The sequence below is a fragment of the Narcine bancroftii genome, chromosome 10 (genome assembly GCF_036971445.1).
Source record: "Narcine bancroftii isolate sNarBan1 chromosome 10, sNarBan1.hap1, whole genome shotgun sequence".
NCBI classification, from domain to species: Eukaryota; Metazoa; Chordata; class Chondrichthyes; order Torpediniformes; family Narcinidae; genus Narcine; species Narcine bancroftii.
Genome location: NC_091478.1, coordinates 21,716,595 through 21,744,099, shown reverse-complemented (window position 1 = coordinate 21,744,099; position 27,505 = coordinate 21,716,595). Strand labels below are relative to the sequence as shown.

General features: G+C 38.9%; 1 protein-coding gene across 5 annotated transcripts in view; it reads left to right on the top strand.

The window, feature by feature from the left end:
- cfap58 (cilia and flagella associated protein 58) overlaps positions 1-27,505 on the top strand; it is a 189,611-nt gene that overhangs the window by 5,712 nt on the left and 156,394 nt on the right. For all 5 annotated transcript variants that reach the window (XM_069900099.1, XM_069900096.1, XM_069900097.1 and 2 more), the window contains exons 3-7: positions 4,613-4,761; positions 11,385-11,541; positions 12,947-13,141; positions 22,078-22,215; positions 23,638-23,797. In XM_069900099.1, coding sequence (XP_069756200.1) covers positions 4,613-4,761; positions 11,385-11,541; positions 12,947-13,141; positions 22,078-22,215; positions 23,638-23,797 — 799 coding nt within the window. The remainder of the gene's footprint in view (positions 1-4,612; positions 4,762-11,384; positions 11,542-12,946; positions 13,142-22,077; positions 22,216-23,637; positions 23,798-27,505) is intronic.

Sequence of the window (27,505 nt, the reverse complement as noted above, 5' to 3'; positions counted from 1 at the left end):
TAAATAAAGTCACAACATTTGCCATCTAGTTTTCCAGTTCTCACTGGAAGATACCAAAATCTCAGCCACAGCCCAAACAATTTTTCCCCTTGCTTTCCATAACATCCTAAGATGCAAACCTGGTCAGGCCTGGGGATTCATTCACCTTTATGCATTTCAAGAGCTCCTCCACCTCCTCATTCATAATGTTTATTTGCTCCAAGATATCACTTTTCTCTCTCCTGAACTCATAAGCTTCCATGTCCTTCTCCATGGTAAATATGGACAAAAAGTAATCATTTAAGATTGCAGCACTTTCCCATCGCTCCACACACACTGATCCTGAAGGGGCCGACTCTCTCCCTAGCCCCCTTTTGTACTCAATATACTTGTAGAATCTTTTAGAATTCTCTATGATCTTTTGTGGCACCATTATTCTTGATCAAACTCTCAATATCCCTCCAAGGTTCCTTAATCTAGCCAGCATTAGCTTTCACTCTAACAAGAATATGCTGGCTCTTCCTTTCACTTTGAAAAGACCCCCATTTGCCTGGAACTGCTCACATTAACCAGCTGAGACTCATTTATTGGTATATATGAATACTTGTCCTGCATATGTATTGTTTCTCTGTATGAGTGATTTATCTGGTTCTGTGTCTGTGTGTTTTGTACCAAGGACTGGAGAACGCTGTTTCATCACGTACTTGCGCAATCCGATGACAATAAACTTGACTTAACTTGATCCCTTTACTTGCACACACCCTTTCTAAAACATCTTTTGCGACTTCATCAGTTTGCAGCGAGAGCAACAGACTGGAATGCTTGTATGTTTCCAACTCCCTTTAAACACTGTTTACTGGATATATTATTCTGCTGTGTAATATGTAAGGGAGTAACATCTAATAGTCCAAGTAATCTGCTAATTCAGCACCACCAAAGATCCAGGAAAACAGATGATCTGAATGATATTGTAAACACTGTCTTGGTATACACCAATCAGCCATGCACTACTTCAAAGAAATATGTCTTGCAGGTGCAGAGGGAAATGTCTTGAAAGTTCAAGTTAGATTACATCGCTTACTCATGAATAAATAATGATAACATTGAATTGTGTTAATTAAAAGGAGAATCATATAATGTACTTAGAACGATATCCTGGAATATTGGATCAATATTTGAACAATCTTGGAGGATTATGGTCTGTGAGGAAGGGAAGGGTTAGATTTATGTGGAGTAGGTTAATATAACTTGGCACAACATTGTGTGCTGAAAGGCTCTACTGTTCTATGTTCTAACATTCTCTTCAAAAGCATCTCCTAGAAGTGAATTTCTCCAATGGACGTTCCGGTGAAGTCACTGAATTGTGCTGGCATCTTATCATTTCTACTTGAGTTTCTCAATATATTTCAACTCTATTTTTTTTAAACCTTGTTGGACTGTGCAGAATTGCACTGATGAGAGGTGCAACCAGATCCAGAAATATGAATATATTTAAGAAAATGCTGGCTGATCTGCAGGCCCTAAAACAAGCCACTGGGGCAGAGAATGAACATCAGGTTCACAAATAATCTTTAAATGCATTCCCTGACTTAGAACTGTTTACCTTCTCATTGGTTTCTATTATTCTCATGCGGTCACATAATTGAAATGCCTAACCATGTCCATTTAATCCTGATACAATTACCTTGAGATCAATACACATTCCATCTTCTGAGCAAGTAAAAAAGTAAGAGAAATTTGGATTTAAGATGAGTTCTGATTCTCAAAAAGCAGTGAAATTATTCCAAGAAACTGGGAACTGGTCCCGTTTGGCCCCATTTTAAAGTGATCATTAGGGCCCATAAAAATTCATCACGAAAAAAGCAGGGTTGCTCTAAATAAATAAATACTTGTTGTTACAGTTGAAATTAAAACACAAATTAAATTTTAGAAAACCATTATGATCTAGTACTTGTGTTTGAAATATTGGAGCGTCTGAGTATAAACCCGTGTGCATCTATGTTTGGAACTGCCATACTTTCCCGAGATCCCGGCTCCTGTTAGGAGCCTGATGCCCCCACTCCTGTCAGGAGCCCTGCCCATGAACTCGACGTCCCTGCTCCTGCCTTGGAGCCTGACACCCCTGCTCCTGCTGGGAGCCTGATGCCCCACTCCTGCTGGGAGCTCGATGCCCGAGTCCAATGACTCATTGTATTATATCCGAATTTGCGTTAAATCGGGGCGTGTTAGATTGGGGTTTCCCTGTTATACCAACTTTAACTATTCCTTTCACTCTAACTATCCCTTCTTTAAGTAAAGGGATTCTCTGATTGCAAAATGTTGCCATTTTAAAAGATTAAAATGTTCATTACATGTTGAAGTGCTGGCACAAGTACACTGGCTGATGGGAGTAGAATACTATATGTACAGTTAGATATATAGTAAACACTGATAATCTAGTACTCTTGGAACTGCAGCAGATTTGGACTCACAAATTATTTGGATGTTACTTCGTTATCACCACACCTCACTTTTAATTCAGATTTTTAGATGTTACTTCATAGTTTTCAATAAACCAGGTGGGTTTAAAAAAGCAGTGTGAATGGACCCTGATGAATTTATAAGGAAAATGGAAATTGACTCTGGTGAGTTGATACACAACATGAAAACAGAGCTCTGGCAAATTTTATATGGAGTGTGGGAATGGCCCCTGGTGAGTTTATGTAACACAGACACAGGACTCTGGAGATTTTATAAGGAGCATTGGGATATCTGAAAAATTACAAGTGGATTATCAGAGTTGACTGAAACCTGTTTTGGCATGTTGCTGCTGTTCATTTTTTGAAATAATTAAAAATATTTAAAAGTTTAAAAAAAATCCCTACGAAAGGTCATAAGATATAAAACTAATCATAGAATGGCTAAAACTCTAAATCTCAAAATATGCACCATTCCTGCCATTTTTTTGTTGTATCCATATGAGAACATGTTGTATCAATTTCTGGATAGGTAAGCTGGTTGGAGCAAATTAATGGAATGAGAGCAATCAACTCTCAGACTTATACTTGTGTTGGGTGGCAAGATTGGCATTACCTCTAACCAGGGAAAGTCTTGAGAAGAAAACAGCCTGAGCATTGGCTGCCTTGTTGTGGCAAACCCCATAAAACCCTGATGTATGTCTTATACCTTTGTTGTGAGCATCTTGAATGTTGTGTGTAACTGTGGTTCGTTGGGGTTGGGGAGGGAGTGAGATGAAAAGAGCTTGAACTCTGCAGAAAACTGTATAAAATGGATAATTGTAAAATTGTAGTTGATGCTAATACTGGTAGAATTGACACTGATAATGTTGATAACTGAGTTTAAGTTCGAAAAATCAGAAATAAAATATTCAAAAAAAAAATTGGCTGAACGTAGATTACAGGACATAGCTATCAGGTGATTTGGTCCTTGGCATTCTACTTTATCTTGTGGTGGTATTTATCACAGTGTAGATCTTTTTTATTTAGTTATGGTCCTCTAGAAAACCAAATATGAAACATTAATGTGGACAAGGAGACACAGTTGAACAGTGTGGGTTGACGATGGTTTGGACTGGTCTCTGTGTGGCTACAGGGGCTGTGGGAGCACTAGAGATGAATCCATGGACATTCAGTGACTCTGTGGGGCGGGGGGTGACTCTCTTTGCTTCTCTTTCTCTGACTATTAGGGGAAACGGGTAATTTCTGCTGATGGCGAATCTTTGTCTTAGAGCAGACTAAATGATATTTTATGTAATATTACATTTCTGTTTTATTACATGAAAATAAAAGATTCTTGAATATCTAGCAACCAAGTAATTTCATATTCCATTAGAATGAATAATATGCTCTACTATATAGAGTTCCTGAATATTAACATTTCATCCAATTAAAAAAAAATGAAAGGAGTGAAACACGAAAGTCTGCTGACTGTGGTTGAAGTAAAAAGTCAATGCTGGAGAAGCTCAGTAGGTCAGTGTACTGACAAAATGTAGGCTGGTGCCCAAACAAAATGGTGGGGGTAGGGATGGGCAGGGGGAGGACCGCGGGCCCACAGGCAAGAGGAGGGAGGGCACACCAGCAAATAAGGGAAGGAGAGATGGCTCTGTGAAAGCAGAGGAAAGGAGATTGAGAGCAGGAGGAAAGAAGGCAGAAGGAATGGGAAGGGTAGGATGGCCTCATGTACTCTCTTACCAAGACCACCTGTAAATTGGTGGAGCAACACTTAATTTTTCGTCTGGGCACTTTCCAACTGGATGACATTAATATCATCTCCTCCAGTTTCTGCTAGCCTACTCTCCATTCCTCCTCCCTTCTCATTCCCTTTGTCTTCTTTCCTCCAGTGCTCCACCCCCTTCCCTCTCCATTCACAGTTATCCTCTGCCTCTGGCTTGCTGGTATGCCTGCCCTCCCTTATCCACCTATTACCTCTTGCTTGTGGGCCTTTGCTCCTCCCCCCCCACCATTTTGTTTGAGAACCTGCCTACATTTTGCTCAGACCTTGATAAAGGACTCAAGCCTTAAACATTAGTTATGTATATTTATCTTTGCTGTATAAGTACACTATTTAATATTTTTTAATATTTGTGTCAAAGTATGAATAGTTCAGCTAATATTGCTCAATTTTTTAAAAATAGGAGATTGAAAAGGCATGGAAAATGGTTGATTCAGCCCTTGAGCAGGAAAAACGTGGAAAAGAAACCATTCGCTCCCTGAAACAAGAAATCGGTAATCTAACCAGGCTGGTGGAACAAGGAGCTGGACTTTCTCTGGGTCAAGAGAGCAGGTTTCTTAATTTTAATTATATTTTTTCTCCTTTCGATTATATTTTCTGGGATTGTACTGTACGCACATACTTGTCCTCATACTGCCAGTGTGTTGATGTGTATAATAGATGTGCCTTTAACTGGACTTAAGGGGTTTTTATGAGACACTAAAGGCTGTGTACGGCCCCTCACCCCAAGTCCAAAGCCCTCTGTGCAGTTCAGATGGCGAAGTCCTCCTCAGCGACAAGATCTCCATCCTCATTCGATGGTCTGAACACTTCCAATCTCTTTTCAGTGCCAACCGCTCAGTCCAAGAATCTGCCCTGCTCCAGTTCCCTCAACAACCCTTGAGTCTAGAGCTGGGTGAGGTCCTCATCCGGGAAGAGACATATAAGGCAATTGAACAAATGAAAAGTGGCAAAGCAGCAGGTATGGATGGAATTCCCCTAGAGGTCTGGAAGGCTGGCGGCAAAGCTCTGCATACCAAACTGCATGAGTTTTTCATGCTCTGCTGGGACCAAGGAAAGCTGCCTCAGGACCTTCGTGATGCCATCATCATCACCCTGTACAAAAACAAAGGCGATAAATCAGACTGCTCAAACTACAGGGGAATCACGCTGCTCTCCATTGCAGGCAAAATCTTCGCTAGGGTCCTCCTTAATAGACTAATACCTAGTGTCGCCAAAAATGTCCTCCTAGAATCACAGTGTGGCTTTCGCGCAAACAGAGGAACTACTGACATGGTCTTTGCCCTCAGACAGCTCCAAGAAAAGTGCAGAGAACAAAACAAAGGACTCTACATCACCTTTGTTGACCTTTGACACCGTGAGCAGGAAAGGGATTTGGCAAATACGAGAGCGCCTTGGATGCCCCCTCAAGTTCATCAACATGGTTATCCAACTGCACGAAAACCAACAAGGTTGGGTCAGATACAGCAATGAGCTCTCCGAACCCTTCTCCATTGACAACGGCATGAAGCAAGGCTGCGTCCTTGCACCAACCCTCTTTACTATCTTCTTCAGCATGATGCTGAAACAAGCCATGAAAGATCTCAACAATGAAGACGCTGTTTACATCCGGTACCGCACGGATGGCAGTCTCTTCAATCTGAGGTACCTGCAAGCTCACACCAAGATGCAAGAGCAACTTGTCCATGAACTACTCTTTGAAGACGATGCAGCTTTAGTTGCCCAATCAGAGCCAGCTCTCCAGCGCATGATGTCCTGTTTTGCGGAAACTGCCAAAATGTTTGGCCTGTAAGTCAGCCTGAAGAAAACTGAGGTCCTCCATCAGCCAGCTCCCCACCATGACTACCAGCCCCCCCACATCTCCATCGAGCACACAGAACTCAAAACAGTCAACCAGTTTACCTACCTCGACTGCACCATTTCATCTGCTGCAAGGATCGACAGAGATAGACAACAGACTCGCCAAGGGAAATAGCACCTTTGGAAGACTACACAAAAGAGTCTGGAAAAACAACCACCTGAAGAAACACATAAAGATCAGCGTGTACACAGCCGTTGTTATACCCACACTCCTGTTCGGCTCCGAATCATGGGTCCTCTACCGGCATTACCTATGGCTCCTAGAACGCTTCGTCAGCGCTGTCTCCCCTCCATCCTCAACATTCATTGGAATGACTTCATCACCAACATTGAAGTACTCGAGCTGGCAGAGTTCGCAAGCATCGAATCCATGCTGCTGAAGACCCAACTGCACTGGGTGGGTCACGTCTCCAGAATGGAGGACCATAGCCTTCCCAAGATTGTGTTATATGGTGAGCTCTCCACTGGCCACCGAGACAGAGGTGCACTAAAGAAGAGGTACATGGACTGCTTAAAGAAATCTCTTGGTGCCTGCCACATTGACCACTGCCAGTGGGCTGATATCGCCTCCAACCGTGTATCTTGGCGCCTCATAGTTCGGCGGGCAGCAACCTCCTTTGAAGAAGACCTTAGAGCCCACCTCACTGACAAAAGGCAAAGGAGGAAAAACCCAACACCCACCAACCAATTTTCCCTTGCAACCACTACAACTGTGCCTGCCTGTCCCGCATCAGACTTGTCAGTCACCAACGAGCCTGCAGCAGACGTGGACATACCCCTCCATAAATCTTCGTCTGCGAACCCAAGCCAAAGAAGAACTGGGTAACTTTAGCTTTGGGTGACAGGGAACAATGATTACGGAGTGAACAGAAATAAAAATCAGGTGGTCAATTCTCTGTGCCCACTGACTCAAGTCTTATTTGGATGGAACTAAATGAAGTTAAGTATCACTGTGGATTGAATTTTCAAGGTTAGCTCTTCCAGATATCGGCAGCTTCCATATGCAATAATCCTGGCATGTGGTGCATTGTCTCAGAAAATTGCCCGGCTCTTTGGTCCTGGATGGTTTTCACTGGGCCATCACATTTAAACAGAAGTATTACATTACATGGAATCACCTTTTTTGAAGTAGGTGTGTTTCACTGGAATGAAACACAGATTTTCTGTCTACTCTAGTTTATTTTGGTCTTTTGTAAATAGTGAGTTGTAACAATTCTATTGTTCTCTCGGCTGGGACTCTAATAATCAAGACTTAGGGCGAAGGTTGTTTGAACTGAAACATTAAGCCTGTTTGCCTTTCTACAGATATTGCTTGACTTGCTGAGTGTTTCTGATATTTTCTGTTTTAATCTCATATTTTCATCACAAAAATGGAGGAGGGTGAATGTAACAAGAGAAATGATATGGTGGGAAAGACAGTGGAAGGAAATCACAATGAGAAAAAGAAAAATATTAAATTGAATGGAAATGTATATGAATTGAATTGTTTATTGTCTCTACCAAAATGAAAAGCTTCATTTTGTGTGCTACCCAGGCAACTCAACCCACACTTAAATACAACAAATAGTGCAATAACAAAAACAAAAGTGCATGGTGTAATGTAATAGAGTTAAAACAGCGCAAGGGCATCATTTTTTACCAATGAGATGTCCATTTAATAATGTGATAACAGCAGGAAAAGTACTGGCCTTGAATCTGGAAATTCATGTTTTCAAGTTCATGTATCTTCTGCTGGAAGGGAAGAGAAGAGTCTGTGACCAGGGTCAGATGAGGCCTTTATTAAGTTGACAGCTTTCCCAAAACAGTAGAAGGTTTATGCAGAGTCAATGTTGGGGCGGATGGGGTTGGCTTGTGTGATGGCCGGAGCTGCATTCAGGTCACCGTAGGTTCTTGCAATGTTGGGCCGAGAAGTTCCTGACTTCAACTGTGATGCACTTGGACAGGCTACATGCATCCTCTATCCTCAAGGACCCAGGCCATCCCTCCTTCACTCTGCTACCATCAGAAAAGAAGTTCTGGAGCCTGAGGGTGAACATCCAGTGGCACAAGGACAGCTTCTTCCCCTGTGCTATCACATTTCTGAATGGGCAATGAACCATAGGCACCTCACTTTATCTTATTTTTGCGCTATTGTATTTATTTTTAAATGTATTTTTATGGCAATTTTTGCATTGTGATGCTGCCACATAACAACAAATTTAATGACGTATGCATGACAAAAAATTTCTGATTCTTCTATGGTGCATCTGTAAAAATTGATAAGAGGCCTCAGAAACATTCTGTATTTCCTTGGGCTTCTGGGAAAATAAAGTAATTGGTGTACGCTTTTGGTTATTGTACAGAAGTGGTTGGACAAAGACAGGTTGTTGGTGAGATTTACTCCTAAGAACTTGAAGCTCTCCACTATACCCTCCTCAGCACCTCATTTCCTGAAGTCAATGACCATTTGGTTCATTTTGATGACATTGAGGAAGAGGTTTTTATCTTGATACTATGCCTCCAGACTATAAACCACTGGCATGGAAGGTTTAATTTGTCACAAAATACCAAGTACAGTGAGATGGGTTTTGATGCAAGAGACATCTCCTACATTTTTGCAGATGTGTAAAGAGCATAATTTACAGAGAATATGATTATAATGAAAAGGAAGACCAATTAGCACCAGGCAAGAGCAGCCCGATAGTATTATTATGGGGTTCATTCTCGAGCCTGATAGTTGCAGGTAAGAAATAGTCTTTCCGCCTATTGATGCCTGCTTCCACACTCTTAAACCTTCTGCCCAATGGGAGAAAGGAGAAAAGTGGGTGCTCAAATATGATGGCACTTTCAGTGTGATGGCTGCCTTTCCTGGACAGCAGGAGAGGTAGGTAGAGTCCATGGAGGGGAGGGGTGTTTGCATTATGTTCTGCAATACATTCACTATCTTCCATTCTTAAGCAGAGAAGTTCCCATAGCGGGCTTTAATGCATTCACCAAGTATGCTTTTGAAGGGGCAGAGAAAAAGGGAGCTTGAAACGGAGAAAAAAACATTGTTCAGTTAGCTATGACTTTTGTGGACTTGTAGCATCCACAATACGTCTTCCCTCTTAGCTTCTCTAAGCACTTCATAACATTCAATTAGTTTTTCCATATGGGCAATTAAAACTTTTCTCATATTTCATATTTTATTCATCTCCCCCTTCTTATACCTCCTCCAGACCAAGTTTTTAGTTGTTTATCTCACTCTATAATCTGGTGCCCACCACTATTTATGTCTCCATTTTAATATCACACCTTCCCCTTTTGTTTTCCCCAGTACTTTGCCCTTTTTGTCGGTGACATAAACCAGGTGTTATTTTCTCGATCCTGAAATCTTAACCTTTTTTTTCTTATACTGTAGGTACTGACTGGCAGAATGAATATTTTCAACTTTGTCTTTTATTACTTTTTCAAAGATTTGTTAGACTTGTAAATTTTTTCTCCTTACTTGAATAAAGTTCCAAAAGCTTTGCAAATTTGTTTCCCTCATTGGTTATTTGGAGGTGAATTTGGATAGTTTGTACATAAGGACATTTCCTTCAACCACTGTCAATTGTCATCAAGCGTGGAAAACCCTTAGGTACCCATTGAACATCTGGTTTGTGGGAATGAGTCTGAGATTGCAGTCCTTTAGGGCTGGGTATCTTCTCTAATTTTGTTTTGCACTACCAATAAGTGATAATTCTGCCTCATCCTTAGAAAAAAGAATCTCAGGGTTGAGTGTGATGTGATGTATGTACTCTGATAATAAATCTGAAATCAGAATCTTTTTTCAATATTTTTATTGGTTTCATCAATGTTACATAGATACATGAGAATAAAATAAAATATTTACAGATCTTATATAGTACAAAAATGGTATTGAAACTTATGTTACATTGAAGAGAAGTTTTAAAAAAAACTACTTATCGATCCCCTCTCTACAGAGGGTACTGGCTTAACACAAACAGTCCACTACTAATAATAAAAAAGTAAGTAAACAATAGGGTCAAAAACCAGAAACTAATTAATCTTACAAATTTTGAAAATATTAAAGAAAGGAACACTGAAATCTGAATCTGAAATCTGATACTGTGTCAAATATTATTGCCAAAATGGTTGGGCAAACTTCCACTTGATCAGCTCAAGAATACTGAATACAGTTAGGACACTAAACGTCAACCCAATCAGACAGTGATTTGCACATTGTTTACCAATCTCTTAATCACCTTGCTCATAATGTTAAGGGTGAAGTGAAACACAAAAATCTCCAGATTCCGTGGTTAAAGTGAAAACACGAAGCTGGAGAAACTCAGCAGGTTAAACAGTGTCCTTTATATAGCAAAGGTAAAACTACATAACTACTGTTTCTGGCTATGCCCTTCATCAAGGTACGGAAACTCCTTTGTTTGGATGCCTGCCGACATTTTTCCATACCTTGATGGAGGGTTCAAGCCTAAAATGTCGGCTATGTATTTTTACCTTTGTTATATAAAGGACACTGCTTGACCTGTTGAGTTTCTCCAGCTTTGAGTTTTTGTTCATAATGTTTGCTCAATTCCACGGAAGTACCTGATAGGTCGGGTAATAAGAAACCTACCAAATATAAGTATCAGAACATTTCATAATTTTCTTCACCACAGTACATTACATGAGAAATGGCTTCACAAAATTATACTGCAGAGAATATTTTGGAAAATTGGCACATTTTTCCACCAATGTATTGCACAAACGTGCAGGAGAAACTCAGCGGGTCACACAGCATCCATAGGAAGTAAAAGGCAATCAAAGCTTCAGGCCTAAGCCTTTAATATTTTTCAATATTAGTTCCCAGGTAGAAGATGGAGGATTTGTCATAATTGTATTCTATATTTATTATTCCATTTAAGTAGGCCACTCAGCCCATTGATTCCATGCTGGTTCACAGAGCAATCCCGTTCCCTGCTAATTTTTCGATACACTTTAACCCTTCATTCCTGTCAGCTTTCCCAAGCTGTACCAATCCCGTACATTTTTAGGATGTGGAGAAAATCAATATACCTCCATGAAATTTATGGATATCAGTGACAATGTACAAATTCCACACAGATAGCACCAGAGATCAGAACTGTACCCACTTTGCTTTGGCTATGAGACTGCAGCTCTGCTTGCTGTCCCTCTGTGCAGACCATAAATAAGTTTTAATGAGGTGAAATGTCTGAAATTATTATCTGGTTGGTCAAAAAATATTTAAGATCATATCTTTAAAAATCTTGAATATGTTTTTTGGCCCTGAATATTGTAATGAAACATTTTTATGCTTTGTTTTTGTTGTCTAGTGTTAATGATTTGCTAAAAATCCAAGAGCAGCTGACCAAAGAGAGAGATGAACTTCTCAAGGAGGTTGTTGCTTTACGTGAGAAGGTGGCAGAAATGGCAACCCGAGAGCAAGAGCTGGATCATCTCAAAGCAGAGTCTGATCAGAATGTGGCCCAGGTTGGTAATATATGGTTGTTGATCCTTTTCAATCCACCTTGAGAGTGCACATTATGTACCTGGCACATCAAGCCCTGAACGTTGGCAGGTTATTCAATCACTGGTCACTGGTTCTGTAGGTCAACAGATAAGAAGCTGCTGCCAGACTGTGGAGTGAATCCAGTACAAAAGAGGACTATCAAGGGTGTTAGAAACTGACTGCAGTACATTTTCAACATGATTACTTCACTATTCATATGTGGAAATCGAAGCTGAGTAGAAATTTGGAACATGGCCGGATACTCGCCATCACTTACTCCAAAGCTCAATCCAGCTCATAAAAAGAAAAAAACACAAGATGCAAAATGGAGGAGCATAAACAAATCTACCATAGAAATCACCATCACCATCATGGGGGAATGGAGCTTGTGAGTACGGAATGGAGCAGTGATCACCTCTTCCTGGAGTACAGCAATTTCTTGCCTTTCCCCCATTAATCTCCTTATCTTTGTTTACTCTATCTCAGATTTTCTTGCAGATTCTCTTTCTCTCAGCTCTTATTACTGTTCCCCTCTTTCTTCTCTCTTTCTCCACTGCTTTTTTAACTTTTGTCCTTATTTCACTTTGCCCTTTGCCTATATTTTTCCTTTTAACTTTATTTTCATTGTTTCTCCTCTCTCTTCCCTATCCTTTGAAGCTTTCTTCATTTTGAATCTCAGCCTTTTCTCTTTTCCCTTTCTCTCTTTCACCACTCTCTATATTCACTCTTCTGAAACTATCTCTCATTTCCCCCTTTTCTCTCTTACACTATCCTTTTAGTTTTAATTTATCTGCTTATTTCTCTTCTCTCCTTTGGCTTTCTCTCTTTTTCATATTTTAAAATTTCTTTTTGTGTTCATAGTGTCTTTATTTTTTTTGACTTCCACATTCTTTAGTGACTGCACTTTAAATAAGTTGTGGTTGTAGTCAGGCATTTAATTTATAGAATAATTAATTTATAGAACACAGGATCAGGCCCTCTGGGCAACAATGACCAAGTCAATAATGATGCCAATTTAAATTGAACATCTGCACGCACGTGATGTGTATACCTCCATTCCCTGTCTGTTTATATATCTGTCTAAATGCCTAAAAAAAAATCGATGATGACTTGAGACTCTTGTTTGGAAAGTATTTACAAAACAACTTATGATAATGGAAAAGTGAAGAAAATAATCTTTAACTAACTTTGAAAAGAGACTAAACATTTATTTTGCATCTGAAATATTTGTGCTATTTGTGCTATTTGATGTCATCTGAATAGAATAAAATGTTCTGATATCTTTAAAGTCAACTCTTTAATCTTTAAAGGGCATGTTTTCTTCCAAGTGGTAATGCATGTTTTTTTTGGCACTTATCATCTAATGCTGATCCATTTTGATTGTAGCTTCAGCATGACATACAGATGCGAGAGAATGAGATTGCCCGGGAGGTTCGGCGAAAGGAGAAAATGTCCAAAGAAATGACACGCATGAAGGAAGAACTGGATGAAAATCAAGCTGAGATCAAGGCATTGATGGCACAACAGCAGAAGACCAAAGATGAACATCAGAAATTGGACCTCCAGCTAAAGGAACAAAAGGTAATTGGACACTGCCTCCTAACCTCACCTTGACCTTCAAACAAAATTTCAAACATGGAGGGCAATGAAACAAGGATTTTTGTTTGTACTATCTTTGTGACATCGATGTATTGTCTCCATTGGCAGAGAGCCAACACTAGCATTGCTCTACAATAGATAAATGCAGATTAGTGCTCTGTTAGAGAAACCATCTGGAAAGGATAGCCTCATATCAGTAATTGACTGTACTGTAAACACAGCTGGTGCAAAACTTTGCCAAAAAGATAAACTTTCGAAGTTCAACAACAATCCCTCTGGTTTCCTGTGTGACTATTTGCATATTAATAATTGAGAAAAGCTGAATTTTCAGTGACAAAAATGTGTTGGCTGAGAGGTTAGTGACCAGTAATTCATGCAACTTCTAGTTTACACCCAAATTCATCTGTGCCTACTCCAGAGCAGTTCAAGGTTACTGTTCCAATAGCAATAATTATTTACACTTTATTTCTGGATTCTTTCTCTTCCACTGTCTTTCTCCTTTGCCTACTCTTCACCTCACTTCTTTGGATTATTCTTTCCTCATGGATTCAACCTCCTTGTCCTTCACGGAATCTGCCCTCATTGACTCTCTTCTCCCCTGCCCTGCAAGCACCCTGTCCTCTTGGGAAAGCTAACAATATATACACATCCCTCCCTAGTCACACTCTCTTCTCCCCCATTTTATTGGGTAGAAGATATACAAGGATGTGTGGTGTGCTGTTAGCCAGAATCAGACACACACGAGGTAAAGACTGTACAACAGGCTTTAATCCACAAAGACTTCCACAGAGCCAGGCTGGCTGTAGCTGCAGTAACTCTGAGTGAGCTTCGGGAGGCTGGTGCAGGCTTATATCTCGGAGGGTGATTGACACCTGACCGGGTGGGGCTTGATCCCTTCAGGCTGATTGATTGACAGCTGGCCAGGTGTTGTCCTGTCCCGTTACACTCCTGCAGGTACAGAGGTTTCCCCCTGCAGTAGTCCGGCGGTACACTCCTGCAGGTACAGAGGTTTCCCCCTGCAGTAGGCCGGTGGTGTACCACCATAGGATGAATACACAGTTTCTTTCCTGCTGTCATAAAACCATTGAAAGGATATTTCTTTGATAAAAGATGATGGTGCCACTCACTCCTGACCACCATCTCTCCATTCATTACATCCTTTTCCAAGTCTCTCCATGACTGTCCACCTATCTAAGGTTTCTCCTTTCTGATTCTGACCCCCCACAAACCTTCTAATCTGGTCCACTGACTTTCCCTTTCTCTTTCTCGAAGGACTTGCTTCCCCTCTTCTCCACAGTCCATTCCCACCATTAACTCTTCTATCTCTTCCCTTCCATGAACACTTTACTTCCATCCTCTGTCAATTTTCCCTCCTTTCTAGAGATTTTCAGCTCAACTTGAAGAACACACACCTTTCCTCCCCTCCATGGGCTTTGTTTGAACATCTATTTTCCCCTCACACACTCCTTCTTTCCTCTGATACTCTCCTGACTTCTTCTACGTTGACAAATCCATCCCTTCCTCATACAGACACACTTATTCCTTCCATGACAGTCTTGCTCTTCACAGCCTTTCCTTCTTTCTCTTACAACCTCTCTTCTCCCCTCCTCTCCATTGTCTCCTTTTCTTTCCTCCATGGGCTCCCCTCCTTTGACTCAAATGGAAACTCTTATTTCTTTCCACCATTGACACCTTCTGATATCCCTTTTTCCTTCTAGTTTTTTTTTCTGACAGTTCTCTTTTTTCAAATTTTATTTAAAAGATTTTTAAAAAACAAAATACAATCAAATAACAGCAAGAAATTTTTAGATACATAAAGAAAAAAACCTTCCCCACCCACCCAACCCTTTAGCCAGCTCCCTCCCTTAAGGGGAGCCAAATACAAAAACAAAACGGAATACATAGAATATATAGAATATTTCAAAGTATTTTCAAATTCATATAGTCCAAATAAGAAGACCACATATTAACAAAGAAGGAATAATGATCATGCAAGTTACATGTAATTTTTTCCAACGGAATACAAACTCTTAATTCATTATGCCATCGTACTATATTAATCTCCACATTATCTTTCCAAGTACTAGCTACACATTTTCGTGCTACAGATAACGTTAAATGTACAAATGCAATTTGAAATTTATCCAACCCCAATCCCTTCAAAGAAACCATATAGCCCAACAAAAAAAATTGATGGGTCCAATGGTAATTTAATCTTAAATAATTTTTCCAAGACCAATCTAATTCCTTCCCAAAATGGTTGTACTTTAACACAAGACCAAACAGCATGTAAAAAAGTTCCAGTACATAGTCCACATCGAAAACAAAAGTCCGAATTACTAACCCCATATTTTTTCAATTTCTCTGGAGTCAAATATAACTGATGTCAAAAATTATAATTAACCATTCCATATCTTACATTTATCAATTTAGTTACACTGTCGTGGCACATAACCTCCCAATTGTCTTCAGGAAAAATATAAGTTAAATGACTTTCCCATTTAAGCCTAGATTTCTCCCATTCCGGTTTATCCATACTATCTTTTAACAATTGACACATATCCGAAATATAACCTTTCTTTGGTATAGAGGAAATCAAAGACTCAAATTTTGTCAACATAGGTAAATTCATCTCTTTACCATAATTGTCTTTTATAAAAGCTCTGAGTTGATAGTACACAAATAAAGAATTTACAGATATATCAAATTTCTCCCTCAATTAATTAAAGGAAACTGTCCTTCTTTAAAGCAATCCTGAACTATCTTTATACCCTTAGAATTCCATCTCTTTAAATGATTATTAAACATTGAAAAGGGAATAAGATGATTATGGTATAATGGAGTTTGAATTGATAGTTTACCCTTCAACCCTAAAACCATATTTTTTTTTACCCCATATCTTTAAGAAGTGCTTTAATACCGGGATATTACATTCCCACAATAAATTCATATTCCATTTAAATATGAATGGATGTACCTCAACTTCAGAAATACAAGCCATTTCCACCTTCGCCCAATACGGAGGTTGGTCCATATCCATCAATCTACTAACAAATTTCAACTGAGCTGCTTCATAATAATTTTGAAAATGAGGTAATTGAAGACCACCCAATGCATATTTCCATGTAAGTTTATGTAAAGCTACTCGTGCTAATTTCCCCTTCCATAAAAATTCCCATACTGCGCTATTCAAATCCTCAAAGAAACTCTTTGAAAGTAAACAAGGTATCGACTGAAACAAATATTCGATTCAAGGAAAAATATTCATTTTAATACAATTTACTCAACCAATTAATGTTAACGGAAGATCTTTCCATTTAATCAAATCCATTTTAATCCTTTTTAATAAAGGAACATAATTTAAATTATATAATGATTGGTAATCTGCATTTACTGTTACTCCCAAATATTTAATTCTATCTGACCATTTCAATTTTATAATATTTTTATATTCTGAATAATCTCCTTCCCCAACTGGTAATATTTCACTCTTATCTCAATTTAACTTATATCCAGATTTCAGCAAACAATCTTGCGAATATTTCAAAGACTGGTCCGGTTCTGTCAAATAGATCAACACATCATCTGCAAATAAATTAAACATATTCATCATCTACAATTCTCATCCCTTTAATCTTATTATTCTGTCATATTATCTGAGCTAACGGTTCAATAGCCAATGCAAACAAGGCTGGTGATAATGGACAACCTTGTTGAGTCAACTGTATTAATTTAAATGGTAAAGAAGTTTGACCATTTGTCACCACCCTAGCAATTGGGTTTTTATTTAAAGCTTTAACCCAACCAATAAAATAAGGGCCGAAATTAAATTTTTCTAACATCTTAAATAAAAAAATTCCATTCAACGCTATCAAAAGCTTTTTCCGCATCCAGTGCAACTACCATTGGGTGTTGGGTTGCTGTCTAGATGCATTGACCAATGTGATCAATCTAAGAATGTTATCAGATGCATTTTTATTCTTAATAAAACCTGTTTGATCTACATGTATCAACTGAGGTAAATATTTTAGCAAGTCTATTCGCTAATACCTTCACCATAATTTTATATTCTACATTTAGTAAAAAAATAGGCCTATACAAAGATACTTTCAATGGATCCCTATCTTTCTTTAAAATCACAGTAATTATAGCACTCGAACAAGATTCTAGCAACACCTTATCCTAAGTTATTTGCTGTGGAACATCTCCAAATACAGAGGATAAATCTTCATAAAATACTTCATAAAATTCATCTGAAAATCCATCATCCCCCAGTGACTTCCCATTCAGCATCTCTTGTATAGCTTCTTTAATCTCGAAATCTGTAAATGGAGCTTTTAATTCCCTAACCTCCTCTCCTAAAACAGGTAAATTTAATTTAGATAAATAAGAATCAATAGAACCAGCTTCCCGCTTTCCTTCAGAAGTATATAATTGTTGATAAAATGAGTAAAACTGGTCATTAATTTCCTGAGGTTTATAGGTAACTATTGAATTCTTTTTAACAGCATTAATAATTCGTAATGTCTGTTCTGTTTTTAATTGCCATGCTAACACCTTATGAGCCCTCTCACCTAATTCATAATAATGTTACTTAGATTGACTAATTAAACGCTCATACTGATAGGTTTGTAGTGTATTATAATGTAGTTTCCACTTTGCTAAAGCTACCTTTTTATCTTCAGTAATATTTTTCTGAAATTCCTTTTCCAACTCAGTAATTTGCTTCTCCAATGTTAAACTTTCCACCACATATTGTTTTTTTTTAACTTTCGTAGTATAACTAATAATTTGCCCATGCAAATATGCTTTCAAAGCATCCCATAATACAAAAGTACTACTTACTGTATTAATATTCTCAGCCAGAAATAAAGCAATCTGTTCCTTAACAAAAGTAACAAATTCTGGTTTCTTTAATAGCATTGTATTAAGCCACCATCTATAAGCCAATTGCACCACTTCCGGACTTGCACAAGAGAGAAACAACATAGAATGATCTGATATGACCCGGTTTTTATATTCGGCTTGGAGTATTCTACCTCGTAAATGTGCCGATACCAAAAAAAAATATATTCTAGAAAATGAATCATGTCTAAATGAATGAAAAGAAAAATCTTTCTCTGTAGGATTTACTCTCCTCCAAAGCCTCCGACATAAACCTTTCATCATCCACATTAGATGTGTAGATATTTAACAAAGTCCATGATTCAACAAAAATTTTACAATTCAACCTCAAAACCCTCCCTGCATTACCTTCAAAGGATTCTAATTCAAATTATAATTTTTATGAATTAAGATCGCTACACCTCTCACCTTGGAATTGAAAGAAGAAGAAAATATATGACCAACCCAATCTCTCTTCAATTTCATATGTTCTTTTTCAGTCAAATGTGTCTCTTGTAAAAAAACAATATCGACTTTCATTTTTTTAATCTAAGCCAATACCCATTTATGCTAAATAGGATTAGTCAATCCCTAGAGATTAAAAGTTGAAAAGTTCAAATGAGACATTTCAGTAAAAATTCTACGATAAAATGTTACTCCCCTTTCTAATTCCCTAAATATTCTAAACCCTCCTCCCTATATAAAAATACCACAAAAGCAAAAAAAAAACTTCCCCTCAGTAAACTACTAAAAAGTAGTAACTCCCTAAAAACCTGGGTGTAGTAAAACCCACTAGTGGCAGATGATTATCAGGTCTCAGTGTCATCCACCCCCCAATCAGACTTTCACAAAGTAATTATTCAGACACATTCAACCCAGTGATTCCAATCCCAATGATTGTTCCGGGTCTTCAATATCAAGAAGACTTTCCATCAATTCAACCTTCTTTCCATTCCCATTTCTATTTATCTTCCTTTTAGGTGATGATAATGGTGACTGACCATTTCCTCGTAGATCTAGCAACGAATTATCAAAAATTAATGCATCATGATCATTTTCAAAAAATTGAGACTGAAAATTTACATAAAAAACTTTAAGTACAGCTGGGTAACGAAAGGCAAACTTGTAACCCTTTTGCCACAACACTTCTTTAGCTGTATTAAATTCTCGGCGCCTTCTAATAATTTCTTGACTCAAATCTGCATAGAAAAACACTCTGTTATTTTGCCTTCTGCACCGCAACTCGTAATATAATTTCTCTATCTTGATATTTCAAACAACGAATCAGAACTACCCTCAGTGGTTGACCTGGAAATGATTTTTGCCTCAGTGCTCTATGTGTTTGATCCAACTTTAGACCATTCGGAAAAAATTCCTTGCCCAGTACCTCAGGAATCCATTTCTTAATTTTTTTTACTGGATCTGAACCTTCCATATCTTCTGGAAGACCTACTATTTTTACATTATTTCTTCGACCTTGATTCTCTAATGAATCAATCTTCTTCAATAATTCCTTCTTCTGAATCCCCCAGTCCACGAAAGAGTCCTCCACGTTTTCCATTTTTTCTCTATTACGCTCTACTTGATTCTTACATTCAAAAAAAGCTTCTTCAATTAAAAAAAATTATTCTGTACAGTATCTACTGTTCTTATACATCTACTAACATCACTTTTAACTACAGTCATATCTTTCTTTATAGAGGTCATCTCTTCACACATATTATTCATTTTAATTTTCACTTCCATAAATCCTTGGTTTATATGAGTAGACAACTGCATTGACATGTTTTCCATTTGATGAGCAATCCCTTCCAATATTGTAAACACAGAATCCAGTACAGGTTCAATCACTTCCCTTTGAGGCCTACCTTCTCTGGTCTCAGTCCCCATTTCTTACTGTGTTAATTCCAGTAACGTCAAGCTCTTCCTCCCCTAACGCAGTGGCTCCACTTCCAGTGCGGCTGTGGGTCTGGATACCCATTGACAGCGCACCGACCTCATCAGCCCATCGCCTTTTGGGCTCTCCCACAGCCCACACCTTTTCCAATAACTCACGGAACAACGATACAGCACGCATGCCCGGCAAAGTCACCAACCGCGCAGTTGCGTCTTCCGATGCTATACTGCGTGCCTCTGGACCACCAGGCAGTACTGCAGGCTCACAAGTCTGTCCTTGCTCAGCCGATCTGCCCACGCACCCAGGTTTACAGGCACGAAAGTCAGGGCCGTCCGAGCTCGTCACTGAACTGGCGCCATCTTGCGAATGCGCGATCAGCGCTGGTGTAATACTTAGCAGAGCAGGAGTCCTCTGAGGCTTGGGAGCTCTAATCGACGACTCCATGGCTTCAACTTGGTAGTAGGCCTCAATTCTTCAACACTTTTGTGAGGTAATTTCTTTTGCAATTGAGCTTTTGATTTCTTCATGTTTGTAGCCATTTCAATCCTCCACTATTCCAAAGTCTGTAAATACTATTTTTAACCACTTTTACAAGTTTTAAAATCGGGTGTTTATGTCTAACTGGGGAAGGTGGAGCTTCATGTCTTCTCTCTATGCCATCTTGCCACTCCACCCGACAGTTCTCTCCTACTCTTCCTTTCTGTTTTTTTGTGACTGCCATCTGCCAATTTTTTCTATCTTCTCTTTTAGCGCAGAAAATAGTGGAAGTCAATTCCACCAAAACAGAAGTAAAAATCATTTTATTAAAACTTTCTGCCTTTTTATGAAAGGTGGTAAAGTTGATCTGTGAACAATTTCCATCCAAAAAAGAACATATTATGATCTGTTTGTTTATATGAATGATGTGTTCCTAAAATGCGGAATTTAATTTTCACTTCTATCCAGTATTTTGTACGTTTTGGTAAGAAATAAGAATGCCTGTTATGGAGCACAATTGATTTGACTCAGTGCTGGCAATATGCTCAAACTTAATCTCTGGAAGGTATTCTGTTCAGCATCTCTGCAATATTTCCAATTTCCACTACGAGGCATATAGCACCGAGTACAGAAAACAACCATCTGGCCATTAAATCAGTGTTGGATTTGGAATGAAATTGACAATTAAGTGCCAATTCAATGAGGTTTCATGCTGTGGATCTATGTGCAGTGTGTTGAGAGGAACAAGTTCAATTTACATAGCCCCTTTCAATCTAAAATCGGAGGAAACCTCCTCTTGCTTTCTGGCACTTTAAATTGAAATTGACCTTGTGTTTCAGAAGCAAAAGTTCACTGTCCAACTCACTTGATCATCTAGTCTTCTTTGGAATTATTTCAGTTTATTGTGCACAAAATGAAATAAGCCCCAGTATCCAGTACCTGCGGGGACTGGTAGATGCCGGATATGCGTATTTTCCAGTTGCTTGAGACTCACTCTTACAATGCCTAACTAATACACCTGCATTAAGAATTAACAATTTAAAAGGCAAAAATAGTGTACTGTACTAACACTGAACAAACTTCACTGGCATGAATATTTAAATCTTAAAGAATTTTACTTTATTTTCAGTCACATTCTTTGCAAACATTTAACTGTCACTGTATCTCCACGGAGGTGCTCAAAAGACGAAAAATAACATTATAGATAAATAACACACCCTCCCCAAAGTTTACAGATAAAAACTTACTAATATACTTAAACTTTACAAATATAGTTAATAATATAATGATAAAGATAAAGGCTCTTAGTAAGCAGGTACCCAATGACGAGCGGCATCAACCAGCTCTTCAACCTGGGCAACACCAATTTTATTCAAACACAACTTTATTCAAACAGCTGCTGTGAGCAAAGCACGACCAAGGTGCTCCACTTGCTGAATGTTTGCTCCTCCCTTCCCCAAAGGTTTAGGTGTTACTTCAGGGAACATTTACTTTTACAAATTTAAACTTTAATTTAATTTTTTATTTCTTATTTATTTTAATTTTTATTATTTAATATTATTTTAATGTTTATTTATTTCCTCAAAACAAAATGTTTTGCTGTTTGCTTAAGATTGCCAGTTGCTTGAATTCCAGATAACGGGGATTTTTCTTTCAACAGATTTTGAATGAAAGAGCTTCAAAGGATTTGGAATTACTTAACCAAAAATTTCTGAAGCTCCAACAAGAAAATGAACAACAAATTATGATCACAGACCAGCTAACAGTTGAAAATCAACAGAAGCTGATGGATCTTAAAGTATGCATTATTTCATCTCCCTTTATTTAACTATATTAAGTTAAACTAACCCTACATCAGAGAATAATATCGTATAGAACATGACCATTTGGCCCTGCTACCCAGGCAAGATGGTTGCTTTTACTTGTGAATCTGTGGGAGTTATCTACTGCATCTGGTGCTCCTGTTGTGCTCTTCTCTACATTGGAGAGATTGGATGCAGACTGGGAGATTGCTTCGCTGAGCAGCTCGTATCTGTCCACATAAGTGATAGGGATCTCCCAGTGGCCAACTATTTCAATTCTGCTCCCCATTCCCACTCTGACAGTACCTTAGGTACTGTTGAACTAAGGCCAGCCATAAATTGGAGGAGCAACACCTAATATTTCCATCTATGCACTCTCCAACTGGATGGCATTAATATTGACTTATCCAGTTTCTGCGAGCCTACTCCCCATCTCCCTATCTTCTTTCCTCCAGCTTTCCAGCCACCTCCCTCTCCATCCTCAGAGCCATCCTCCCTCCCTCTGTTTGCTGGTGTGCCCTTCCTCCCTTACCTTATGCCTATGTGATTGTGTTCCTTCCCCTGCCCCTCCCCCAACATTTGACCAGGCACCTGCCTACATTTTGCTCATACCTTCATGAAAGGCTCAAGCCTAATTGTGTACATTTTTTTGTAATATTCCTATGCAACAATTTTTATAGTTGGAAAGCTATTGAGTTGGCTGTAAAATATTCTGGGAAGCTCCTAAGTCTTGAAGGATCCAATATTAATGAAGGCCCTCTTTTATTACTTTGAATTAAAAAATCTTTGTAATCTCAGTCTCTGGTTTAAGATTTAACCTCATCTACTCTTGAAATGCTCTGAATATCTTCTGAAAAGAATGGATTTTCAGGGCTTTATTTTTAAAAAGAAATTTCAAAACAGAAGAAGCCAATTCCAGCCATTGACACCTGTGCTGCCCAATAACATCCAATTAAACTACAATTCCAAATGTTTTTGAAGGTGGGAGGAAAATGGAGCAGGTCACGGGGAGAACATGCAAACTCTTTAATGACAGTGCTGGATTAGAACCCGGATTGCTGGCGCTGTAATAGTATTGCGCTAACCGCTATGCTAACCATGCTGTCCAAGAGAACGTTGAACGGTTATCCAGCTTGATTTCACTTAGAGCCTGTACAGATTTGACAGACTGAATGGCCTCTTCCTCTCTGCAACCATTCTGTGATTTATTTGAAAGACTTTCACTTTCCATCTCTTAAGCTCCTCTGCTTTGGCCCTATCACAGCAGATACATTGCTGAGACCTTCATCAGTATCTTGGCTAAATTGTCACCCACTAAGCAATTGTATATTACCTGAGAGGTAAAGGAGCAGTAAACTTTTCCTCTTTGTAAATTAGCTTTTTAAAAAAAATAAATTCACTTCTGTCCTCTGATCTAGGCAAAAGAGGATGATGTGGCTCAATTACATCAAGATGTTGCCAAGTTGACTAAGGTGAGGGAGGTGTTGCAACGAAAGTTACATCAAGTTGAGGACCAAAAGCTGGATCTTGACCACCAGCGGGAAACTTTAAAGAATCTCACTGTTTCTCTGGAGAAAGGTAGGGCTATATGTACTGACTGTATGATACAATGCAGACTTGATTAATGCCTGCTTGATTTTTGCCAAGTATCAAATCATTTGAACTGCATAAAAATATCACTATTTGAATACACTTGGGCTGAACATGAAGTTTCTTCCATCTGACTTGATCTCAGATTATCAATGTATCCTTCTAGTCCTTTCCTTTTCATATATCTATCTGCCTTTCCAGTCAGTATATTTTCAGATTTCAGATTTATTGTCAGAGTACATAAATGGCATCACATACAACCTTGAGATTCTTTTTCCTCCATGCAAGGCAGAATTACCACTTATTGGCAGCGCAATAACTGGATGATATTAACATTGACTTCTCCAGGCAAGGCAGCATTACCACTTATTGGCAGTGCAAAAAAACCCAGATTCAACGTGCAGATGCAAACAAATAAAGAAATGTAAACAACCTGACAGTGGAATGCAGAGAGGAAAAAAAAACAATAAAGTGCAAAAGTAAAAGTCCTTAAATGAGTCTCTGATTGAGTTTGTTGTTGAGGAGTCTGATGGTGGAAGGGTAGCAGCTGTTCATGAACTTGATGGTGCAGCTGTTCCTGGACCTAGTGGCGTGAGCTGAGTGGTGTGGATCCTTGATGATTGCTGTGCTCTCTGACAGCAGCGTTCCCTGTAGACATTCTCGTTGTTGGAGAGGCTTTTGCCTGTGATGTCCACTATCTTTTGCAGGGCTTTATGCTCAGGGGTACTGGTGTCCCCATACCAGACTGTGATGCAGCTGGCCAGCACAATTTTCATCACACATCTGTAGAAATTTGCCAGGGTTTCCGATGCCATCTGTTTATTTCAACAGCTCCTTGTGGTAGAAAGTGCTTTATTTCATTATATAAAGAAGAAGCAGCTTGTGAATTATTAGATTTATCTGTTGGATAAATAGTCAGGAAACATGAAAGCCACTTAAAACTGGGGCTCTGCTGATGGAGCAATAAAATATAATATATTGTGTATGATATCAAAGACTTTTAGTGAACCAGCGGCACTATTAATTAATTAACTTCAGGGGATTTTTGTGACAATTAATAGAGCAGAATTTGCAAATTCCACCACTGGTGATCCCAACACAACAAAAATCTGAATTATGTTCATGGTCTTCGTGAAGTCGCCATAGTTTAACATGTACAGTCATTAAAAATACAATGATTTTGTTTAAATATTTTAGCATAGTTCAGCAGCAGAATTTGCTGGGGCGCATTTCAAGTTAAAGTTGGACTTTCCTGTGCTCTTGGATAAATGATTCTTCAGAATTATAATTGTACCTGAAGGACACTTATAAAACATTTTTGCTCTCCATACTTTAGATTTAAGCAGTTCTATTATTCAAGCTGTAGAATTAATAAATTGGAATATTTCAATATTAATGGCTCTGCTCGACATGAATGCTTTCATTTGTAACCCTTTTGCATCTCAATATTTTACCAGCAAATATATGTGCTTAAACAAGTTTTGTGTAGAACAACAATGTTGTGAGTAAGTAGAAAAGATAAGGTGTCTAAAGATCGCAAAATCTCAAGAACTATGGCCTGAATTATACGGTTGTAAAGCAATTGCTTTAACAACTTGCTAGATTCTGGAGTAGTTCTCATGGATTGAATGGTGGCAAGTAGAACAGTGTTCTTGAGAAAAGAGGGGAAAAATCAAAACCAACTACTGCAAGTGATGTCACACTCATGGCCACCGTTGTTGAAGTCAGGGTGGCTTTTCAGTGAGTAAATCTCCGGAGAGTGACTGGCCCAGATGTAGTCTCAGGATGTGTCCTGAGAGCCTGCACATATTAAGTGGTAGACATATTCACAAAGATTCTTAATATCTTCGTACAGCTCTCCAAAGTCCCCGTTTGCTTCACGAAGACCATCATTATTCCACTACAGAAAATAAAAGATGATCGCAGCCCAAATACTACCAGCTGAATGACAGGAAGTGGTTTGAAGGGCTGATCATGAGTCATATATTCTATACCACCAGACAGCTTACTGTCAAACAGATCCATGGCAGATGCCATCTTCCTTGTTCTCCACTCAGTCCTAGAAAATCTGGATTTCAAAGAAACTGTTAGAATACTGTTTATGGAATACAGTTAGATCTTGAACACTAATCTCCAGCAAACTCATTCCTAAATTTCAGGATATAAGCATCCTCTGCATCTGGATCCTTGACTGACTGCGTAACTGACTGCAATCAGTTCAGATAGGTAACATCAGATGTGTACTAAATCTTGCTATTGCTATACACCCTCTACATCCATGATTGTACAGCGAAATACTGTTCCAATACCAAATTATCGTCAAGTTTATTATTATCTGATTGCACAAGAACAACCCAATGATACAGCGTTCTCCAGTGCTCGGTGCAAAACCTGCCAACATAACCAAGCATAACACACGTACAGACAATCAATACATATGCAGAACAAGTATTCATGCATACGTACAAGTAAATAAATAAATAAATATTGATTGGTGAATATTAGCATCTTGGATGGTTAGTGTAAACGGTTCCTTCGGTCATTCAGCATTCTCACTGCTCATGGGAAGAAGTTGGTGGTGTTGGCTCTGATACTTCTGCATTTTTTTCCCAACAGGAGCAGCTAAAAGATGCTGTGTCTGTGGTGTAAGAGATCCTTAATGATTTTGCACGCCCTCTTCAGACAATAATCCCGGTAAATCACATCGATGGGGAGGAGGGAGACTCTAGTGATTCCCTCTGCCACTCTTATGGTCCTGTGGATTGTCATCCAGTTCATTTCCCTGAAAAAAACCATACCACACTGTGATGCAGCTGACCTGAGCGCTCTCAGTAGAGCTCCTGTAGAAGGGTGACATGATTGTGGCCAATAGCCTTGCCTGCTTCAATCTTCTCAGAAAGTGCATTCACAATAGCACCATCCTAACAAGTGAGGATATGTTAAATGTTCATGATAAGTCACTAAATAAGTGACCACCAAGGAACTTGGTGCTCTCCGCTACAGAGTTATTGTTCAAATTTGCCGATGACTCCATAGCAGTGGACCGATTATCAAATAACAATCGGATGTAATACAGGAAAGTGATCAAGTTGAGTGGCATGGTGTCAAGATACCAACTTCTCTCTCAACATCAATAAGATGAAGGAGATAATCATTAACTTCAGGAGAGAAGACAAAGTCAACACCCCTGCCCACATTAATGGCACTAAAGTCGAAAGAGTAGATAGCTTCAAGTTCTTCGGAATAAATATATAAAATAACCTGACCAGGGACAAGCATGTTGATGTGAGAGCCAAGAAAGCACACCAATGTCTCTAATTTCTTAGAAAACTTAGGAAGTTAGGCACGTCCCCTTTGTAGGTTAACATCATCTACAGGTGCACCATCAAATGCACGCAACCTGGTCTGTGGTCTGGGAGCTGCTCTTGGAAGGAGCTATAGAAGGTAATGAATATAGCTCAGAACACAATGCAAGTTTCCCTCTCCTCCATGAATTCCATCTTCATCTTCCTCTGAATAGGAAAGGCAGCCAATATACTGAAAGGCCCATCACACTAAGACACACTCTCTTATCCTTCCTCCCATTGAGGAGAAGAGTGTGGAAGCAGGCATAAAGGCATTTTCTTGCTGCCAGCAATCAAGCTTCTGAATAACCCCCATAACAATGCAATCATGCTTCCCTTGCTTGGTGCTAAT